We start from the raw sequence: 23599 nt of genomic DNA, 5'->3' as shown, positions 1-23599 counted from the left end.
AGAACAATAAATATAAAAAATTTAAAAAACTAAAAACAAACTATGAAAGAAGCAAAAGGAAGGATCAAATGCATACCTGGAACACTCAACACTGATTATTTGAAGGATTTGAGACTCCACAAATAATCTCTACAACTTTCTCTTCAAACTTGCAAAATGGCCACACCAAAATGAGAGAGCAAAATGACAAAGCAAATGAGAGATTAGATGAATGAAATGCATCTAATAGGCCTTACTTTAGGGTTTGGCAAAAAAAAATAATGAAAAAAACATAATTTTATTTCTTTTTTGGGCCACTTTTTGGCCCCACCTGCCGCGGGTCCGCCCGGATTCACCCGGGTCTGCGACCGGTCCGGGCAGGGTCTGCATTTTGGCCTGCAGGTCCTCCCAGGTCCGTGCTTGGACGGACCTGGGAGGACCCGCAGGCCAAAATGCGGACCCTGCCCGGACCGGTCGCGGACCCGGGCTCGGATCCGGACCCGAATGAATCCGGACCCGGACCCGAGCTCCAGGGTGCAAATCCGGTAACTTAGGAAATAAATAATTTTGAAATTGATTTAATCCTTTGCAAATGATAGAATGTGGCTTTGTATCAAACTGTTTAAGTTTAAGAACAATAAGTTTTGGCACCAAGTATTGTAGCATTGTGCCTGATTGGGTTTTGTTCATTGGGTGTTTATCCTTAAGGTCGTCTTAAATGGCATTCAAATCATGGATGATGAAAAATAAGTCATGACACATTTTGTAAATTATTTGAAATCTGTATTGCTTTTTTAACTGATTTACTTTTTGCAGACACTTCTATTTTAGATCTTGCTTTACATGAAATTTTCTAAACCATCCACTTGTAACTGTTTTTAGATACATATGAAAGCAACTCCCAGAATATACTAGAGTGATTGTTGCTATTAAATAAGCTGTACATCCATTTGCATTGCAATCGTGGATATAAAATTAGGCTTGAAAGGTAAGCCAAGTCAGCTATTTGTGCAACAATCTAGGTCCTAGATTACCGTAAAAAGAAATCTCAACAAGCTAGTACACATGCTCCTAATCTTACTCCCAGAAAAAACCACTAACATCATATATAAATATCTACTAATGGCCTCACTTAATGATAAACCAGACACAATTACATGTTTTTTGTGATGTAATTTGTCCTAGAATCACACTTATAATAAATTAGGGTTAGGGTTACATCTTACCAAGTAAACATCTTCAAATAGTGATCTTGGATTTGAACAACATAATCACAACATAAGAAATATATGCACATTTATTATAAGCAGTATTCCATAACACATGATATTCATATAATATCATTTCAACACATTAGAGAAGGAGCATGATAGGTCAGCCCGAAGCCATCCCCCACTAAGCCCAAGAGTGGAAATTTAGCCTTCTCAGTCCTGGTGTCAGGCAACATGGACATTCGCTCGGGGTCCCTACCTAGTGGGGTGCTCTATCCATGCTTCATCTCCTAAGATTTAGTAGAATCATAATAGGGTCGGAGAGGAGAACATAATGGAGGTTCTTTGATTGATCTATCTAAGCCCGAGAATGGAGTATTGGCCCTCTTGGTCCTAGTGGCTGGCAACATGGACATCCACTGGAGTTCCTAACTAGATGGCAACCTCTTTCCTTTGCACCTCCTTCCTTCTATAATGATGGAAGTTTACAAACTGATTACTGATACATGCATTCTCTATCAAATAATAAATAAATCTATATAAAGATAGTCAACTGACAAATAATCCAGAGGCAATGATAAGACCACAAGAATAGCTAACAAATTACTAGATGCTGAAGATGATTGTTCTGATATAATATCTGCCTGCCGATCTGAAGATAATTTCTGGGATGTAAATGCTGAACAATTTCTATGAATTGATCTTTTAGTCCCATTGTGTGCTTTTCTGCCACTTGCTTAGATAATCTGTACTGATTATATTTTCTGATGCAAGTGCCTGCTGAACGTATTAGTTGTTGGACAATCTACTCATCCCTTATGGCTCTGATCTGCCATTTAATGAGTACCGATTGCTGATTGAGTATTGATTATTAATCCCTTGATTCACAGCACGATGTATCCCCTCCAGTGCTTGGAATGAATCCTCCTTTATACTTTATGGGTGGAGGGGTCACCGCCTTTAGTAAGGAATTATTCAACACTTTTCATTGTTGCCTTTTCAAAATAATGTGCTATTCTCCAAGTTGATCTCTCTTGGATGTCTTTCCAAATGAACCCTTCTCCCCTTTATGTTTTCCAATGTGAGGGAGAGTCTCACCTCTTCATTATGTCTGTCCCTTCCCAATGGTCACAACCTTTGAGAGTTACCACCCTTTGAAAGAGTCACAACCTTTCATAATTACCACCCTTGAAAAAAAGTCACAACCCCTTATCATTCCACCCTTTGATAGAGTCACAACCTTTTGTATTACCACCCTTCAAAAGAGTTACAACTGCTCATGATTATAACCTTTCAAAACCGTCACATCTCTTAATAATAACTTCCCTTTGACAGAGTCACGACCCTTCATAATTACAGCCCTTTGAAAGAGTCGCAACTCTTCATCATTGCTGCCATTTGAAATAGTTCTTTCCTTATTTTCTTCTCGTTCCCTTAATTTTTTAAAATTCTATGCTCCCCTCTTTCTTCCTTCCTCCATGTCTCCCTCCTTTCAAATGAATTCTCATCCCTTTTATATCTTATGTTGAGGGAGTCACAATTCTTCATTATGTATCTCTTGACCTTTAATTAATTAATTTGTAAATATATTATATTATACCTTATTATTATTAAATCCTATTCCAGAAAGTGGACATTATATTTATCATTAATTTGAGAAATTTATTTCTACTACGTGGTTTAATCATTATTTTCAGCAATCTGTTTCTCTATAGGTAAGATGACAATAACAAAAACAATCATCTTCATCATCTGCCAACTGGTTGATGTAAAGCTGATGAACTAATATGTTTGGTTCTGGCATGATAGTCTGGCTTCTTCACCATCTTGGAGACTCCCTGATTATTACAAGATGAAAAGATTGAATTCAGTACCATGGAATTGAGTTCAAGATCAGCCAAGATCCTTTTCAGCCACATCCTTTTATATTTTGTGCTAACAGCTGTCTTGTATCCTGCTTTTGGGGAATAGTGTATATACACTAACTTGTTTGGCCATGAGATTACTCTTGATCTCAGATAATATTTATGTATTTGAAGATCAATGGGAATCAATTGATCCAGCCCAATTAGAGTCAATATAAACAGATGTCATGAAGTTGGTGAAAGTTGAAACATTATGAAGGTGAGTGTTCCTTCAACATATCAAAAAACATAGTTTTCTGCTTACCAATGCTATTCTCGAGGCTAATTTGGAGCTTTTTATTGATGTCCACATTCACTTTCTACTTATAGAAATTTCATGAGTTGAGGGGGCAGTTGCTAGCATGACACCACATGGATGGAATTGTGATTATTGATAAAGAAATGGATTAGAACAATACACATCCATTGTTTTAGGTGTGAAGGACAAAACCTGGAAAAAAATAACTACCACATTTAAGCTTGCAACCAAAACATTTAAGCTTACAACCAACACCAGTTAAGCTTATATAGGAATTTAATTGCATACAAACAATAAATATTTATATTAGATTTCAGATTATGTGTCTTGAAAGTGAACTTGGGTCCTCTAATGGAGTAACACCCTTACACTAACAGTCTAACAGGCGTTTGCCTCATGAAGCTTTTCAATCTCTTAGAAATAGCCTACAGAGAAGAATTCAAAATTGCATATACTGGTGTGTTAACTCAGTTTTTGAGATATCCAAAACCACTTTAATGCAAATCCTACAGGTTTGATATGGGGCTTTTGCCTGCAAATTTCTTTTCTGAGAATTATTCTTCCATTTCTCTCATCCCATTGGGGAAACTCATGATAAAATGGGATTGTTTTCGTACATTAAGTAGGAATCATTATTATAAGAGTTTTGCACATTTATGTACATCATCTTCTGCTTACATATTAATGTAGGATGTAATTACCTATTTTACTTCTTATGGCATTGGTGAAGTTGAGACACCAATTATAAATCTGCCTAGATGCCCAAGTCTGCAATTTCAATCAGAAAACGATAGCATTCTTTTGTCTTTTTAACATGATCTATCATTTTGAAGCAAAAGATTGATGTTTTGTGAAGAATATGTAATCATTGATTGAATTTCCTTACTACTAATGCTTTGCACCTAGTGTTCAAGGCTTTGCATTTTTGGCAACCATGTTGCTATATTTGGTCATTTACTCAAGTCCTCTTTTGGAGAGGAATGGATTATTTGCATGACGGATCTAGAGTTTTTGTTCATTTTAGTTGTAAATGTCAATCACACTATATTTGAACAGTTACGGAAGTCCAGGGATACCTGCAAGTGTAACAGTTGTCTAGAAAAGTGTGAAATATTTAGTATATACTATATGTAGCCTTGAGGCTTGTTCAGATTCACCTGTATGTCAGTGCTTTGTATTCCTTCTTTTCTGCTTTTTTGATAACAGTAGTTGACTTTAGAGTCTAACAATAGATTTGATAAGAATGAAAGCTTATTTTATATTTGATGGAATGCACAGTACTTTTGAAACACATAGTTGAATATTTGAAAAGTGAATGATTTTAGCATTACATTTATTGACTTTTTTCAGGAATCAGGTCATCACAGTTGCAACAGGTTTAATGCAGTAGCAAAGTTCGTCACATTGAAACATGATCAGTAGCTTTTTGTGTTATGTTAAAGCATATGACTTGATGGAGGAGTTGTACGTTGGTATAAGCAGTGATCTGAGTATCAGTATACAATATTTATCTACAGCTCCAAATTCAGTCTGCCTTGGAAAGGCACATAAATAAGTAGAAAATAAGGTTTGAATGGGGCTTGATCGAGTGGCTGCAGTTATTGCTGCAACTTTGAGTCATTTTTCACCATCATCATCTTCAGTATCTCCTGTTTCAACTTCTGCATTGCCACCATTGGGTTCTCCATTTAGGTCTGCATGGGCTAACCATGGAAGGACAGGCGGTTTGCGGCTTTCATCATCTCTCCAAGATTTTTCAACTTATCGGAAGGTCAGCACAGAGGAAACAGATTTAGCTCCGGGAGTTGGTGCTGGTGCGCTTCGGTCAAAACCTTCACCATTGCAGTTGTTAAGGGAAGGGAATTTGGGAAGCAGTAGTTTTTCAAAGGAAAAGGCTTTGTCTTCAGCATCAGTGAAAAGTCAAAGATGGCTAAAGATGGCTGTTGGGGTTTCTCTTTTTTGCATACTTCTTACTCTTATTTTTTTAGGTTCTGGACGGTTAAGATCTAATTGGAGAACTGAAGCTTCACAGTTTTCTATTGTTTTGGACTGCGGGAGTACTGGTACCCGAATTCATGTGTATGAGTGGGTTCCCAATGATGGTAAGGATCATGAAAAGCTCCCTATGGTGTTGCATCCATTTCCCCAACTGGTTGATAGCAAGACACGTCAGCAGAATGGCCGTGCCTATCATCGCATGGAAACTGAGCCCGGTTTTGATAAATTACTGTATAATGAATCAGGATTGAGGGCAGCCATAGAACCACTGCTTCGGTGGGCAGAGAAGCAAATACCAGCTCATACTCATAGAAACAGCCCTCTTTTCCTATTGGCTACAGCAGGGCTTCGCAGGTTGCAAACTACTGATTCAGAATGGGTTCTAGACAAGGCATGGTCAATATTAGAAGAATCTTCATTTATGTGTCGAAGAAGCTGGGTTAGAATAATTACTGGAGAAGAGGAGGCTTACTATGGATGGGTAGCTCTTAATTATAATAAGAACAGATTGGGAAAATTTCCAGTGCAAGAAACATTTGGTGCGCTTGACTTAGGGGGCTCATCCCTACAGGTCACATTCGAGGCAGGAGAGTCAGTGCAAGGTGATTATGGTTTAAATCTGAGCATTGGAGCAATGGATTATCATCTTAATGCATATTCTCTTTCTGGTTATGGCTTGAATGATGCTTTTGAGAGGTCAGTTGTTCTGCTGCTAAAAAAAAATTCAAATGTTCACAGACGGAAGATAATTGATGGTCAACTGCAGCTCCACCATCCTTGCTTACATGTTGGTTATATCCAGAAATACTTGTGTTCTCAGTGTTCTTTCCTGCATCAAGATGGAAGTCCTTTAGTAAGTGGAAAAACCATGAATGGCAAAGGTCCTCAAGTGGTTATTGAGTTAATTGGTACGCCCAACTGGGAAGAATGTGAATCACTAGCAAAATCCACTGTCAATGCATCTGAATCTTCACAATCGATTGCAGGGATAGATTGTAAGCAATACCCTTGTGCTCTCAATAAGAATCAGCCACAACCTCAGGGCCAATTCTATGCAATGTCAGGATTCTTTGTCGTGTACAAATTTTTTAACCTGTCTTCTGATGCAACACTTGGTGACGTAATAGAGAAAGGGAGGTCATTCTGCAAGAAAACATGGCATGATGCTGAACGGAGTGTAGTTAAACAGCCTTTCATTGAACAATATTGTTTTCGTGCACCATATGTTGTATCACTCCTAAGAGATGGTTTACATTTGAAGGATCAACAAGTAGTTGTTGGGTCTGGCAGTATTACTTGGACTTTAGGCGCTGCATTGCTAGAAGCTGGACCATTATTCTCAGGAAATTTAAGAAAAAGAGGCCAGGCTGGGCTTTACATTTTTAAAAATGACCATTTTTTTCTAGATCTAACTACTCTAACAGCAGTGTTCATCATATTTCTTATTATCATCATGTTTGCCGTGTCTTGCACTCGCAAATGGATTTTTAGGTTTTGGCGCAAACCGCATTTACCTCTTTTTGGACATTACACTCCAAGCAGCAGTTCCATCCCCAAGATTCCATCACCTTTCCGTTTCCAATCACGCAGTCCTTCTAGCAATGGAATTTCTGCAGGACGTTCTGGTAAGCTCAGTTACCAATTGTTTTTCATCTTCAAAAGTTCTGTGCTTGTCTTTCATAGTGTTTGATATCTGAAAGTAAAGAAATCCTTTGAGGACATGCTTATTTCAAAATATGTTTTTAGCATCTGTATTTGCTCTAAGAGATTACTTTGTTCTGTCATTTTATGTTAACTTATTTACCAAGCTGCCTAAGTATTGTGGGATATTATGTCACTTCATTCTATTGAAGGGGAATCTTTCAACTTCCAACAATTTTATGCACATATAACCATAAGCAAATTTATTCTTTCACTTTATATCTCATTTTTTTGTCCATTTTTGTGGGCTTTGACATATTTGATATGGCAGATTTGATCTTATATTCTTTTCTTTCTAGTGCTCTGGAAACTGTTTCATTGTGTGCACTGATTAATGTCCATGAAAGTTTTAGAGCTTTACTCAGATATGAAGTCATCAGTTCTTCTGAATCACAGCAAATTCTACATCGGAAAAAACAACATTTTCTGAATTAAAAATTGGGTTCCAATATGGACGGTCTTAATCTCTGTCTGCCACATACTGATAGGTGCACTCCACAATTGTACACTAGTTATTATTAAAAGGCCATTGTAGTGTCTAGAAACACTAAAATTATATATTTTGTGAGTTCAAATATGAATTTTAACATCTCTTATAGATAAAATATAAAATGTTATTGTAAACATGCCAAGAAATTGAACTTAATATTGTGTAGACTGTGGTATCAATAAAGAAGATGTTATATATTGATTATCTGAGTGGGGCATCACTAATAAAATAATGATGTCCATCTGACAGAACTACATAATGATTTGATTTTGGTTCTGTTCTTGGGAGATAGTTTTGTTTGGTTTCTTTCTTCATTATTTTCTTTTGAAACAAATTCTCTTGTTTTGTCCTAATTCTTTGATGTTTAAAAATGTGGATGAGTTAGGTTATTTACAAACAAACCCGATATCACAACTGCAGAAATATGTTGAACTGATATAGCAAGTTCTAGTTAGTAGGATTTATGTTTGGGTTTGCAGTGAATGTGATGTAAACCTGCAAAGCTCATATGCTAATGGCAAAGCTCATATGCTAATGGAAAAGCTCATTTGTAGCTATGCCAACATCTTAAGTGCTGGAATCTTTTAGAGTAGGAGTAAGTAGAAGCAACAATTGCTTGAAATTGTTAAAAACGGAATAATATAAATGAGTTAGGTTATTTACAAACAAACCCGATATCACAATTGCAGAAATATGTTGAAATGATATAGCAAGTTCTAGTTAGTAGGATTTATGTTTGGGTTTGCATTGAATGTGGTGTAAACCTTCGAAGTTCATATGCTAATGGAAAAGCTCATTTGTAGCTATGCCAACATTTAAAGTGTTGGAATCTTTTAGAGGAGTAAGTAGAAGCAACAACTGCCTGAAATTGTTAAAAACCGAATAATAACTATTAACAATGAACTCTTATAGAGTTTATAAATGCTAATTATAGTGTGAACAAAGAAACAAAGTGGTCCAAATGAAGAACTGAATATGCAATATAAAATTAAAAAACCTAAATGACCGTTAACTAAGGTTCTAAAAGAACATGCGAAATATAGCAAGTATGTAAGATACAATAAAATTCTAATATTGGCTTTTGAATATGTTGTCTTTTGGCAAGTAGAGGATCTTGATCAATGAAGTCCCTTCCTTTTCCATCTATAGAGAGACACCCATTTTTGGCCATGCATCAAGAACATATTACACAGCAATCATTATACAAGTAATCTCAAAAGGACATTTGAGAGATCAATGATCAATGCGTTGCAGCATGCATGTATGGAAATGGTTCAAGTTTTAATGTTGTTTGCTCATGGTATCGACAAGAAATGATGAAGAAACAAATGATATTCAAAAAATGTACAAGGGCCTAGGTTTTGAGAAGTTTTTTTTGGAAAATGAAGTGAAACTTGTTAAAGATTCACTACGGTAATTATTTTTACTGGGTAAAAGGATGCAAAAAGTTGGTCCTTGATCACTGTGAGTGTAGATTCCCTTGAAGGCTTAAAGGGCTTGTAAGGATTAAGGTGCCATTTACCATGCAATCTTATCTATTATTGATTTGTCTCCGACGCAAATTGTAGTTGGAAAATGAATTTGTTATTTCTAATTCATATTCTTTTGGAATCTTGATAGTAGTATTTTCACATTTATGAAGGGGGGCTGGCAGTGGCAGTTATAAACCTATATTTAGCGAATCTCTCAACTTGGGGGTGAGTAGAGGGGTATCTTGAATGTAATTGGTGGTTTTGTATGAGTTCGAAGATGATTCTGGATGCCTAGCTTAGGATATGAGCCATTATGGAGGAGTTACAAGTTAAAGATGCCATCTATTATTAGTGTGGAGGTTGTTTTAGCTATTCATGGTCCATTGGGAGTTGCATTTACTATTCTTAGAAGAACCTCTTCATTTTGTACTTGAGAGACATCAAATTTTACAATGTGATGATAGGACATTGTCTTGGAAAATCATTTGCAGTATTCCTCTCCCATTCCAATAAAATTTGTAGGCATGAGATGGCAGTTTTATGAGGTTAGTTTATAGATACACAATAAATTTTAGAGTTTAGAGTGTTAATGTGTGAATGCCTCTCCTCTTATGATTATACATACTTTTCCTCTTTCTCATGTGGATTTTTTTCTTGAAAGGATTTGTCCATATAAAGCTTGTGTCATTTGTGATTTGTTGATTTTGCAATCACACTATATTTATCATACGGTAATCCTTTTTCAAAAAAATTTAATGCCTGATAAGCTTTTTACGTGATTGGTGATGCTGACATGACACCCTCTTTGGCTCCATATGAAGCCCTTTTGACCCAAAGCTATGAATCGGTGAGGCCACAAATGGGGGACCTCATTCGTACACTTCACTTGTTTAACCCTATGAGCTAAATGGCCTAATGAAGGCACAAAACTAGTGAGCATAGTGACCCAATATGGGTTTGAACCTTGTGGCCGTTTCATTAACAAAGTGTTTATATCTCGATACTCCACTTCTGAAGACTATCATATGGTAATCCTTTTTAATTAAACAAATCTTAGATTCGTGAGCACTTTTTTGAGGATTTTAGTGGAATACTTTCACCTTGTAAATCAACAAGACAAGTGCTTTTGAAGATTGTGGATTGTGAGGAGTGGATAAATTATGCACAATTCGCTGTTCACATTCTCATAGGAGCTATTGAGAAATTGGGGCTTTGTAACATTGTTCCCACACTCTTGGATGCCTTGTGCTCTCTCAATTTGCTCCATCTTTTGTTACAAAATACGGGCAACAAAATTGATTGGATAAAACAGGTTTATGCTGAGTCAAAGGAGATGCAAATGTTTATCACTAACCACCATACATCCTACGGCATTTTAAAACCATTCTTGGAATTGGAGATATTGAAGATAAATAAAACAATATAATTTAATGTTATACTTAAGTAATTTACTCTTTTAAATATTAGTATTTTTTTCCTTTCCTTTTAATTTTTTGAATGGGTATTGAGGCTCAATTCATTTCCAATAGAGTCATCTTAGGATGACTTGTGAAGCTGCAAGGATCACTTATCTGCATGGCCATTAGCCAATGTTGCTTTGCATGGAGGCAAACCAATAGGTAGAGGGTAACAAATGTTAAATTGATGATCCTAGATGAGATTTGTGGGATTGTGTGGAATAAATTATTTTTACCAAGTCCTTATTGAGTCTAATATATTTGATTTGCTGATTGAGAAAATGAAGGCCATCATAAATGAGAGAAATTTTTATTTTATTTTTGTTTTCTTTAAATTGATAAAAGTCTTGTTGAGTAATGGAACAACATTGTTGATGAATAGCTTTTGATCGGATAAACTAGATGATATAACCTGATATGCCATATATACTTATGCATACATATTCCTTTATTTTGAAATTACTCTCTCTCTCTCTCTCACACACACACACACACACACGCACACACACACGCACACACACGCACATGCACACACACACACCCACACCCACACGCACACACATTGCAGATCATCATATAACACCCTCATATCTGTCCTCTTATTTCAAATATATTGACAATCTATTATTATAGCACTTGATCACTCGATAAGATGAACATGAAAGGAGCAACAACAAATTTGTAATAACCTAAGTTGCCAATTTGGATTTTGGTTCGGATGTGGGTTCGACATTTGGGTTCGAAATTCGATCAAATTTTTTTTGGGTTGGGTTTGGGTTCGTTCGTACAAGATTTTTTTAATTTTTTTTAATATATATGTAAAAATATGATGCAGTAAATAAGTTCATACACCACTATATGAAGTGTAGGCCTGTTTTAGGGTTGGTTCGGTTGGATAAAGAATCATATTATATTTAAACCAAAAAAATGCCTTTTCAAAACAATAAAAGCATTAAAAAGTAGTGTAACGGTCAAAACCCCCAAGCACCGGGTGCGTGTATGTCCTCGGTGCGGTATGTTGCACAGTCGAGTACCCCCACGGCGGAAAAAATGCGGCCCCACCGGTCGAAGCACCCAGGTGGGACGTGGGGATGCGGGTGTGTGCAAGGTGCGGCGATGTGGCCAAGGACTTGACTGAGAAGTAAAAAAATACAAACTTTTTAGCAATTGTTTTTTTTGGCAAGGGAACATCATCACGAACATCTTTATGATATATGATATTCATATTTGAACAATGAATTTTGAATCTTTCATCTTTGTCATTTGATAAATTGATAGTCAATGGTTGACTTACATGGTACTATGTGTGGTTCGTATTTTTCATTTATCGTTATCATTATTATGTTTATAAGTTTTAGTATTTTACTAAGTTCAATGGTCATTGGTAATGGTTATGAAGTTTCAAGTTTCAAGTTTGAACTTATGGTTCATGAATCGCATTTCAATTTTCTATATTCAACTATATTTGGTATGCTATATTGAAGTATCAATTCATTATTAGCATTTTCAGTCACACACACACACACACACACACACACTATGCAACCTTCCCCTGTCCTCCCACCCTCCCTACCGTAGTTAGATATCCAGATCCATTTGAATAATATAGAAGGGGGGCCCCTACAATAATAGGCTCTAGAAGGGGCCCCTACAATAATAGGCTTTAGAAGGGGCCCACAATAATAGGCTACTGGGGCCCAGCCCTAGCCCCACCATCCCCAAATTGTGGCCCTTTTTTTTCCTGCACCCAAAACTTGTCCTGACGCCCCCTCGCACTGCTGCATCCCGCGCCGGTGTAACACTGTTAAAAAGTCAAATGTTTTTGGTTGCACGTCCAAATTCAGTCATTTCTCTTGGGCTCTTTTATCAACTACAAAATTCGCTTGACATTCGCCCAAATTTGTTCAAGGTCAGAAAAAGAGAATCTGTAGGAATTCATCAGACATGTGACGAATTCGACAAGAACTGGAACTGACTTCAAATTAGCTACAAATCTAATGTCGAATTTGCATGCTGAGGGGCGAATATGGTTACTTAGGTAATAACAGATATGAGGGTGTTATCTGATGATCTGATCGCCAATCTGCAAGATGGTAACTATAAACAAATCTGTGAAATGTTTACATTGAATCCGATTGTGTAATCATTACCCGATCACTCAATAAGATGAACACGAAAGGAGTAACGACAGATCTGTAATAACAGATTGTCAAGATGTTTGAAATAAGATGACAGATACAAGGGTGTTATGTGATGATCTGCAATGTGTGTGTGTGTGCGCGTGTGCGCACACACACACACCCACACACACACACACACACGTTGCAGATCATCATATAACACCCTTGTTATATGATGATCTGCAATGTTTGCGTGTGCGTGTGCGTGTGTGTGGGCGTGTGCGTGCGTGTGTGTGTATGCACACAAACACGTTGCAGATCATCACATAACACCCTCATATCTGTCGTCTTATTTCAAATATACTGACAATCTGTTATTACAGATCTGTTGTTACTCCTTTCATGTTCATCTTATTGAGTGATCGGGTAATGATCGGATTCTATGTAAGTATTTCACAGATTTGATTATAGTTACCATCTTGCAGATCGGCAATCTTTATATGAGTTTCCTTGGACGAATCATTAACAATCCCGATTGGTAATATTTGTGTTTGCTAAACTAATTGATGATTATGAGCTGTTATATACTGAGTGGACATGCCTCCTCCTCGAGGAGACACCCACTCAACATGTGTCAACTTTTCGACACCCACTCAACATGTGTCACCTTTTCAAATCTTATTAATATCCAATTTTGATCGGGTAAAGAGGATATAGAAAACAACAAATGTTCTGCCCTTCCAGAGTTCGACAATCGGACTTATTTGATCAGAATTTTAAATATTGAATTATATTCACTTTGCATCAACAGATATCAAGACCTCTATATTCTGATCGTAATCTGCAATAAATAAACAAAGATCAGTAAGCTAAGAATTCTGACATTCGAAACATATATAATAGATTAATCTGATAGAAATTTAATTTGCATTACTTGGTATCAGAGCCATGTTCCTTTGAATAGAGCTTTACCGCTTAAAGGAAGATTCCTGCCTGTTGAAAATTAGAGATCTGTTAGCATTAATAGAGGAAACTTGATGGGAAGCAAATATATACGGTCGATACACAAGCATCGCCGTATCAACCCAATAACAGATCCCGATTCATATATATGCAGAGGTATATACAATAAGGAGCATAATAGATTTACATTGTATGCAGATCAAGATCATTAGTAGATGCTGTCATATCAGTCAATATTGATTGATATACCATTGCAGATATTGAAGGTGACATCTACTCCAAGCCTTGGATCGGAAATTTCCATAAAATACCAAAAGACCACATTGACTCCTTCAAACCCAGTCACAGTCGACACACAACTTCTGCAAGGTGAGCCCACGAGCAGAAGGGTGGGAGCCTAGTTGGTGGGAGCCAAGTATCACTGCAAAGAGGTAGATGGGGTGTGAGTCAAGTTTCATTAGTTACTAACTCAATGGAGACTAGGTTTCGAATCCAACATTTAGGAAACTATTGAGGATGCTGTTGAAATGTTCAAAGTATTGATGAACAAACACAACATCCAAGATATCGCTCATGGGGACTTCTGTAAGATGATGGAGATATCTACAAGGTGGAACTGAAATTGTAATTGTTCACAATCTGCGGGACCCAACATATGTAACTTTACAAAGCATGAGTCTTAGCAGGAGAAGTCTGTGGTGGGGCAGAATACTATACCTAAACTTGCACTTGCTGGCCACTAGTTATTATCCTTCCAGCCTTCTCCAGTAGAGAGCCATATTTGCAGCAATATGGCAGCAGATTAATCCAAACATACAAGTCAATGTTGATATTAAAGAATTGGAAACTCGTGACATGTATATTACTCGTCTGAAGCATTGACTGATGTAAGACAGACATATATGATGTGCATAACATGTTTGGAATATCATTACATGCAGAAATCTGACAACAAAATTGGTTCATATACCTCGTTAGACAGTATTGAATAATGTGTCAAGGATATCTAACTAAGAGAACCAATCATGGTAGAATACTGAACATTTGGGAAGATTGAAGCCATCATTCAAATCAATGTTCTCTATATGTGAGACGTTTGCATTCACCTGGCAAGCACTAAGTAATCACTTTATAGGCCTTGACGTATTAAAGTGGCTTCAATGTCAAATACTGCTTCAGGAGACTCTTATATGAATCCATTAAAGAAATGAATCATCATTGATGGAATTGCTATTAAGGATTATATGACAACTACTCATTAATGTATATCTCCTGCAACCTATGGAGGTCACAATTAATTGAACAGCAAGTAGTGTATTGGACTAATATATTGAAGGTTATATATTGCTTTTTGGAGAGAAAGGGAGCACAAGGAAAGCGATGATTCACTAAGTTGGGTCAATCACTGAGTCACATATATTGACGTTCCTTGGCAACATCTGTGTTATGTTTTGTATCTTACAGCTGTGGATGAAAATCAGAATATTCAGGCAGTTAGAACAATCCTTAATTATGATCAAAATCCAATCTGGTATCAGTATTCCTTGGCAACTAAATATCTATGTGATGAATGTGACATTGTTAAGTAAGTCAACTATTGGCACGAGAAGTCTAACTGTGGTATTCTTTGAGCAAGTCCAGGACGGTGTCAAGTTTTACGATTATGAGACATCTCTAGATATCATCATCAAAACTATCTTATCTTTTGTTTGTTGGAGTACTTGGATCAATATATACAACACGGAGACAGGTATTGGCAACTCCTAAATACAAGTATTGATCCATCTCCTCTTCAAAAGCAGAAATTGATTCCTCTAGATCTTATAACAGATCGATGCTCTGCAATCCACGGAAGGAATTAAGTTGCCAACAATAGTGATTTCAGACTGATCTTCATCTGTTGCCAAGGAATGAAATTGAAAGACATATTAAGGCAACTATTATAATTGCAGCAAATTCTTTATGATTGTCTCCCATTGGACTTGATAGTGGCTGAAAACTCTAAATAAAGAAATAAGTGGAAATCTGACATTGTGTGGGGGGAGGGGGGATAGTAACCAATGTTGCATTCCCATTTGAACCATCCTTATAAGGGAGATGTCAGAGAAGGGACAAAATCAGAATCATCCCTTTATTTGTATGGACCTTCATTGGAGCATCTTATATTAGGAAGGATATTGATGACTATTTACTCCTGAATAATGAGATATATATTTATATTATCTTTCAAAAATTACATTTATTTGCTTATCATAGACAATCTCTTATATATGTATTCATGTGTGTACTATAAGAGCTTTCTGTCTTGATCTTTTCCTTTGTCTCCAGGAATGTTCTTACAGGAAAAGAAGAATGGTGCATTAAAGAGGACTCAATTTTAGGATTGAAGCTCCAAAGTGTTTTTGGATATTAACCATATGTTTATCATGCTAGAAGATGTGAGTCTATCTTCTATTGGAATTACGTAAGGATATCTCTCTATAAAAAGGAGCAGCTAGAGGATCTGATTCAATTGATCTTCAAGGATAGATGGTTACTTAAATGCTTACAATCAAGGGACTAAGTTAACGATGAAACATTTTCGAAGAAGAGAAAAATGGCATTTAGAAGGACTTTGACATTACATTAGAAATAACCTTGGATGAAGAGTTCAAGAGGTTGACGAATGTACTTAGAGCTTTAGAAGCCAAATTAACATAAATGGCTGGTGTAGACAAATATGAGGAAAAATCCACATTTTCTTACGTTCACTCATGTTACTATGAATTAGACAAGTACATTTGTGTACGGTAAGTTGCTCTTGTGAACAATGTTGTGATTATTAAATCACGTGCCCGATGATGAATCCCTTGGAACAAGATATTTTCAATGATTGGAGTATATTAACAGGACACACCTTTGTGATAGAGGGAGCAACTTATAAATCTTCATTTGTTGACATCGAATGATATCAATTCTGAGGGAGTAGACCGTGTTGAGATGGTTTCTTTAAATTTCAATTGTGGTACATTATCACTAAAGAATAGATGACTGACATTCTCGCCAAGCCTCATGCTAGAGAGTTTTGTGTTACTTCTGAAACAAGCTTGATACGTTGGAGAATGAAGCCTTAGCTGGAAAGGAACTCCAGCATCAGTGATCTATTATCTGTATCCTTGTATATTCTTTCCTTTGACATAGAATTATGAGGTGAAAGCCATTGTTTTCACCCTATAGATTGAGCCATAGTGGATACACCCCCTGCTATGGTTCATGGTGGATGTCATATGCGTGATGCCATCATGTGAGAGAATCCGTGGTGACTCCATGTAAAATCTTTTACTGTCATGTGTGTGACTCCATGACTTTATGGGCCCCCTATGTACATTACAGAAAGGTGATGATCTTTCTGATGATATACACTTGTATCTAGCATTATAAGGTGACGACTTTACAATGTTCACTATCATGTGACTTGATATTCATATACATATTACAATAGTATCTCTTTGACATATTGATAAATTTCATGAGACGTGATATTTGTTGTAAATCATTATGTTCTTAATGAGATATCATGATGGATATTTTGTAACGTAACATTTGTGGACATGCCATGATATGTTATGGTAGACATCACAAGATGTGATGTCAATGCACATACCATAACTGGGATAGAAGAATGTCATGTAACTTGATGTTCTCTATATTCCTTTAGGTGATATCTAAATTGATTTATACTTGTTTATCTTCCTTAGCTAAGAGGGAGTGTTGATGAATAGCTTTCGATCAGATAAATAGGATGATATAACTTGATCTGCCATATATATATGCATACACATTATTTTATTTTGAAATCACACACAAACACACACATATTGCAGATCATTTGACACCCTCATACCAGTCTTCTTATTTCAAGTATATTGACGATCTGTTAGTACAGATCTGTTGTAACTCCTTTTCATGTTAATCTTATTGAGTGATCGGGTAATGATTACATGATCGGATTCTATGTAAGCACTTAATAAATTTGATTATAGTTACCATCTTGCAGATCGGCAATCATCTCAATTGGTAAAATTTGTGTTTGCTAAACTAATGGATGATAATGAGTGGCTATATGCTGAGTGGACATGTCTCCTCAAGGAGGAGACATGTCCACTCAACACGTGCCACCTTTTCAAATCATATTAATATCCAATTCTGATCGAGTAAAGAGGATATAGAAAACAAAAAACGTTCTGCTCTTCCAGAGTTCGACAATCAGACTTATCTGATTAGTATTTTTCAATATTGAATTATATTCACTTTGCATCAACAGATATCAAGACCTCTTTATTCTGATCATAATCTGCAATAAAGAAACAAAAATCAGTAAGCTTAGAATTTTGACATTAGAAAGATATATAATAGATTAATCTGATATTAATTTAATTTGCATTTACAAAAATGACTACCCATTGCCCACTGCATCTTGCCTTTGCATTGACTTAAAAATATTACGACGTTGAAATTTTTTTTTTATGTTGAGGAGGCATGCACCTTATTTGTGAATTCAATGAAGGGTGCAAGTTAGCATTTGCTAGATTCTTCGTTGATCCAAGCTTAATGTGTTTGCTGATTTTGTACACTCCTATGATCGTATATCCCATTTTTTGTAACAAGTATAAGGAGGATGTTCGCAATTGGTGGTGCAGCCATGGCCAAACATTTAAACACCAACAATCAAAGTTTTGTTGCAAGTAAATCTTTTAGTCTTGTTTTTAATCTAAAACTATGTTAATTTGAATTTCGTTTTATTTTGATTTGTCATTAAGACTGGAGTTTTATTTATAATTTTGAAATTCTGACGATTTAAATTCATCTCAATAGGTTGTTAGTTTATCTTCGTTTCAGCAGAATTGGAGTAAATATTCATTTACTTGGTAAAGTGCAATCGATTGTTATTGATTAAGATAGAGGAGATAATGTACATGCACTTTAACTTTTATTTTCTTTACACAGACAAATGACAAGGGGCAATGAAGTTTCAGGATGCAGAGCCAAATTATACTAAAATAGAAACTTCATATTATGAGCAGTAAGGTAGCCACCATACTTTTAGGGCGATTTCCACTAGCACTCTTTGTAGTTTGTTTAATCTACCCACATCTAATGTCAATGATGATGATGATCTTTATGGAAGACCATGTGACGCAGATAGCTGAATTTGTAATTGTAATATTGAACAAGGAATACCTATCATGACATTCTAGTATTTTTCATTTTTATGGTGGTTTTGTTTGTTATATGCATAGATTAAAATAGCACCATTTTATCCCCAATAAGTAAACTTATCACAATAAGTTGACTGCCGTGAGAAAACATCCAACCTCATTTCGGACTACTTATTGCTTGAAATATTTAACACCAAAATATTGGCGATATTTAGCCAACTTATGGCTGCAGTCTGTTTATAGGGATTGTCACCCAAAAAGAGTCATTTTACATTTTTTTGTTTGCAAATTGGTATTTGGAGAGGAAAATGGGGGTTGTAGGAGAAAAATGTGATTTGCATTGTTTTGGAGCAATTTATTGTGGATTTGAAGTGGATGAGAGCTATGATTTGGAGAGGTAAGCTATGGAGGAGGGTTGTTATGTAGTGGGATTGGAAGACATTTGGGAGGATGAGGTTATAGAGGAGGATTCAGATGATGAGTAGTCATTACAAGCATCAACACCATCTACAACTAGGATGGAGATCAAGTCACAATCAGTGGTGCACAGGGAGGAGGCACAGGCACGAACACAACAGACTTCTTGGAAGGGGAAGAGGAAGATAGAGACTATTTTGATGTTGCACTTGTATTTGCTTATAGTTTTACAAAGACAATTTTGTATTTTTAGTTTGCTCTAGAGTTCAACTATGAGACTATGGCTGCCACTCATCAACATTCCACATGAGGATACAATTCTGTACCCAATTTGCATTTATAAATATCTAGACTCAGCTTGTTTGATTTGTTTACTGACTCATTAGATGCATTTCCTCATTGAATTTTGCAAAAAATAATGCGTTTCTAATTAAATCTAAGCAATTTTTTAAGTTCTTGATATTTTATGATAAGTTGCTTATTTATCTGCGATATTTTCCCATTTTTTTTGTCCTTGACGATAAGTTGCCGATAACAATATTTTGAACTATGGTTGTATGCATGCATGATGTTGTGTATGAACTTAGTTCATGTTTGAAGGTTGCATATACACACACATACATGCACGCCTATAGACACATGTATGCATGTATATATCTGTCCATTTACATATTTGTACACATACATTCACAATTTTTTTTTTGTATGGACATACCACAAACACAACTCCAATTTTTAGTTGTATTGACGTACCCAAACGTAAACATGAATCCGGACTGTTAACTTAGATAAAGACAATTTTAGTAGGGTTTCCTCAAGAAGATAATTCCAAAATTGTTGAGCATTATGGAAACAGGTTTCACAATAGAATTGTCCTTGTAATTAAATATTCACTAATTACTCTTTACTTAAGCTTACTTATGATAATGTATTGCATAGTAGTTTGTGTATGATGTTAATTGCTAGGATTGTCGTTGCACCAAATGATTGATGTGTTAATGCTCGATACAACCACTATACCAATAGAAGACACGAGGTTGTTAAACCATTTCATGAATTGAGCATTACTCGCCGTGGCATGTAAGGATTCGAACCTGTGACCAAGCTCTGATACTACTTGTGCACCGCTAGGATTGCCTTTGCACCAAAAGATCGACCTGTTAATGCCTAATACAATCACTAGAGTTATGGGAGACACAGGAGGTTATTAAACCATGTTATGAATCCAATGAGGGATGTTGGCCCACTGCCAACTAAACCATGTTACGAATCCAGTGAGGGATGCTGGCCCACTGCCAACTAAACCATGTTACGAATCCAATGAGGGATGCTGGCCCACTGCCAACATATGAGACACCTAGGAGTTTGCACCTTTATTTGCACATGGTGTAGGAGAAATTCCACCTTAGGTGTTGATAGTTGTTATTACATTCCACCTTGTGTGAGATCCACCTTTAGTGCACTTATCACATCATCACTCTCCTTTTTGCACATAATCCATTGCATAATGGAGGATGATCCACCTTTGATGGACATGTGATTCTTTCTACCTTGTGTGGGTGATAACTTATCTACTCCTTATCATTGTCTGTCATTGCCTATCTACTCCTTATCTACTCCTTATCTATGAGGGATGCTGGCCTACTGCCAACATATGAGACACCTAGGAGTTTGCACCTTTATTTGCACATGGTGTAGGAGAAATTCCACCTTAGGTGTTGATAGTTGTTATTACATTCCACCTTATGTGTGAGATCCACCTTTAGTGCACTTATCACATCATCACTATCCTTGTTGCACATAATCCATTGCATAATGGAGGATGATCCACCTTTGATGGACATGTGATTCTTTCTACCTTGTGTAGGTGATAACTTATCTACTCCTTATCATTGTCTGTCATTGCCTTGCCTATATAAGTAAGCATATCTACATTGTAAATCAATCCATTAGTTATGGTATTGAAATTCAATTGATGTCTATTAGCAATAATATCATTCTTGCATCTTGTTGCAATTATCTTGCCATTCTCTTGTGGAAGTTGTCTTTCATCTGATCTTGGAGGTGTTATAGAGTCACATAACACACTAAAAAGAATGAGTTAATAAAAATGCTAATATTGAATCTTCTTGGATTAGATGTGAATATTTTGGCCAAAATATTGTTTGAACAGTCCTTTTAGCCAACTTATCACAATATTTTTTTGAGTCTCTAAGTGCCTACAGTGAGGAACAATATCTCATGAGATTTTTGTGAGAAGTTCTGTACCTCAATAGGTATTTGGAGGCAGTGTACACTGTATATGACTCAGGTGCAAGGATTAAGGAATATCTCATTTGTAAGCCAGTCAGTTCGCATTAAGTTTGAAGTTGGCTCCATGAGCTTGTATTAAAATTGATTTCCATCTTATTAGATCAGGATTCATAAAATGCCCCATCCATCTAAATCAACATGTCATCAATTTTCTGATAAGATTCAAATTTTATTTGTGGATACACGGTCAGTTTTATGATGTCATTTTGACATGCTAGCTTAAGCTGTATTTTATCAGTATATAGGAATTAAGTTTTGATGGACTAATTATATACTTTTCTTTTCTCGAAAGAAGTAACCCAGAAATTTGTTGAAGAAATTTTAGATGCATGAGAGTAAGTGGGCATCTTGAGGCTGGTTTGAAGTTATCAGCCAATAATGATTCTGCCTAGACCCAGTTGATGGGCAATTTAATATATCTATCTTACAGCTGCAAGTCTGACCTCAGTGTTGCTGTGAGCTGTACTGGTTCATGAGTGAACCAAATGTGGAACAATAGACATCAATAAAATGAAATGTTAGTTATGGAAAAGAAAAACAATGGAGTTTGGCATTTGGTATTGTCGATTATTTTTCAGTTTTGTTTCACTGATGCTTGATTGGGCAGGTTCACAAATGAGAGAAACTGTATGATTGGGCGTACTTTTGGCCCAAGAACTTAATTTATTCAATGAACTAGCAAAAGACTCTATATACAATTCTCTCTCCTCCACTGAAGTGAAGAGAAAAATATCAATGAACCTATACAGGAGAAACAGAAGTTACAAATGTTAAATGCAGCAGAAAGAAATGACACTAGCAATACAACAAGTGAGTTTACTCTTGGAAATCCTTCCAGGAAAAAAGCTAGCAAAATGGCATTCTCAATATTAATTCAATCCTTCACAATACAGATTCAAGTATTTTTAAGCACACCAATACAAGAAACTACTAAGTGGTATTACAAACATCCTTATTTGGAGATTAGTCCTGATAATACCCTGCTATCATGGCAAAGTGTACAGTCTTTTAAGGAGTGTGAAATATGCATAGTATACAGAAAATATCGAAGATGGAGTGGAGTATAAAACTGCTGCCTTCACAGCTTGTGGAGCAGTTCAGTTGAGTGTAGTACTTGCTTATTTGTGACTTATTTATTGGGAGCAGTGGAGATACATTGCAAGAATCACAATTCAATCAAACTGACCAAGAATTTTGTCTTTTGTGCACAATAAACTATTTTGAGGTAGTATGCTACTCCCTCAGGTTGGGAATGTGGATGTATCTACATTTTTTGGGGGTCAGGTTTGTCCGATAAAAAACATATAAAATCAGAATTATATACATATTGCCTTTCTATTTTTTGTAGTGCATCAGTAACGAGGAAGCATTACTTTTTAGAATACCCATCTTCACCATTAAATCCAAGATGAAGATCCAAATACTTACTCCCACTTGTTACATCTATAAGAGTTTGATCCTGGACTACTAGGAGAGGTAAGTTTAATTTGCTGCTTGAATATTCATTTATTATCTGTGAATGGTTAAAAAAGTCTATTTTCATCTCCTCTTAATTTTGGGAAGGGAAACAATTAATGCACAAATACTCTTAAATATTTATTACAGCATACCTAAATATGGAATCACACCTCTATTTTGTCATTTTTTTTTCTCATTTTTGTGTTGTAATGTTGTTCCTGACAATTGTTCTACTGGAGAAGCTCCTTCCTTCTATTGATAACATGCTTACTTCTGAAAGCTCAGTTATTGAGATAGCAATATGTTTTGGTAACTATTCTGGATTCTTATTCCAACATTATTTTTTAGTCAAGTTTTTTGCTTTTGATACATCCTAGTGCATTTTGTCATGTCTATAACATAGATCATAATTACCTAATAATTATTGCGGAACCATTGCAGATTGTTGTACGATCATGATTGATGACTGTAATTGAATTTTGTTCCTAATTTATGTGATTTTTATTTATTTATTTGAATGCATAGTAGATTACCAAGATCAATCATTAGTTTAGGCAGAGAAGCAATCCTGAAGATATACCAAGACATAAACAAGACCATAGACAATGCAGGGTCTCTGAAAAAGACATATAAAGCCGACTAAAAGAGCAGAGTTAAGT

General features: G+C 36.0%; 1 protein-coding gene across 2 annotated transcripts in view; it reads left to right on the top strand.

The window, feature by feature from the left end:
- Positions 1-23599, top strand: part of LOC149549228 (GDA1/CD39 nucleoside phosphatase family protein) — a 30805-nt gene that overhangs the window by 5747 nt on the left and 1459 nt on the right. Inside the window, exon 2 of one of the 2 annotated variants that reach the window (XM_089792640.1) lies at positions 4711-6976. In XM_089792640.1, the coding sequence (XP_089648766.1) occupies positions 4927-6976 (2050 nt within the window). In that variant the 5' untranslated portion in view covers positions 4711-4926. Of the gene's footprint in view, positions 1-4703; positions 6977-23599 lie in introns of both variants that reach the window. The other variant, XM_089792639.1, reaches the window with a different exon arrangement.

Source organism: Cupressus sempervirens, chromosome 7, assembly GCF_028749045.1.
Source record: "Cupressus sempervirens isolate cs-2001-9-10 chromosome 7, ASM2874904v1, whole genome shotgun sequence".
NCBI classification, from domain to species: domain Eukaryota; kingdom Viridiplantae; phylum Streptophyta; class Pinopsida; order Cupressales; family Cupressaceae; genus Cupressus; species Cupressus sempervirens.
The sequence above is the reverse complement of the archived record's forward strand: the minus strand, read 5'-3'. Positions and strand labels throughout refer to the sequence as shown.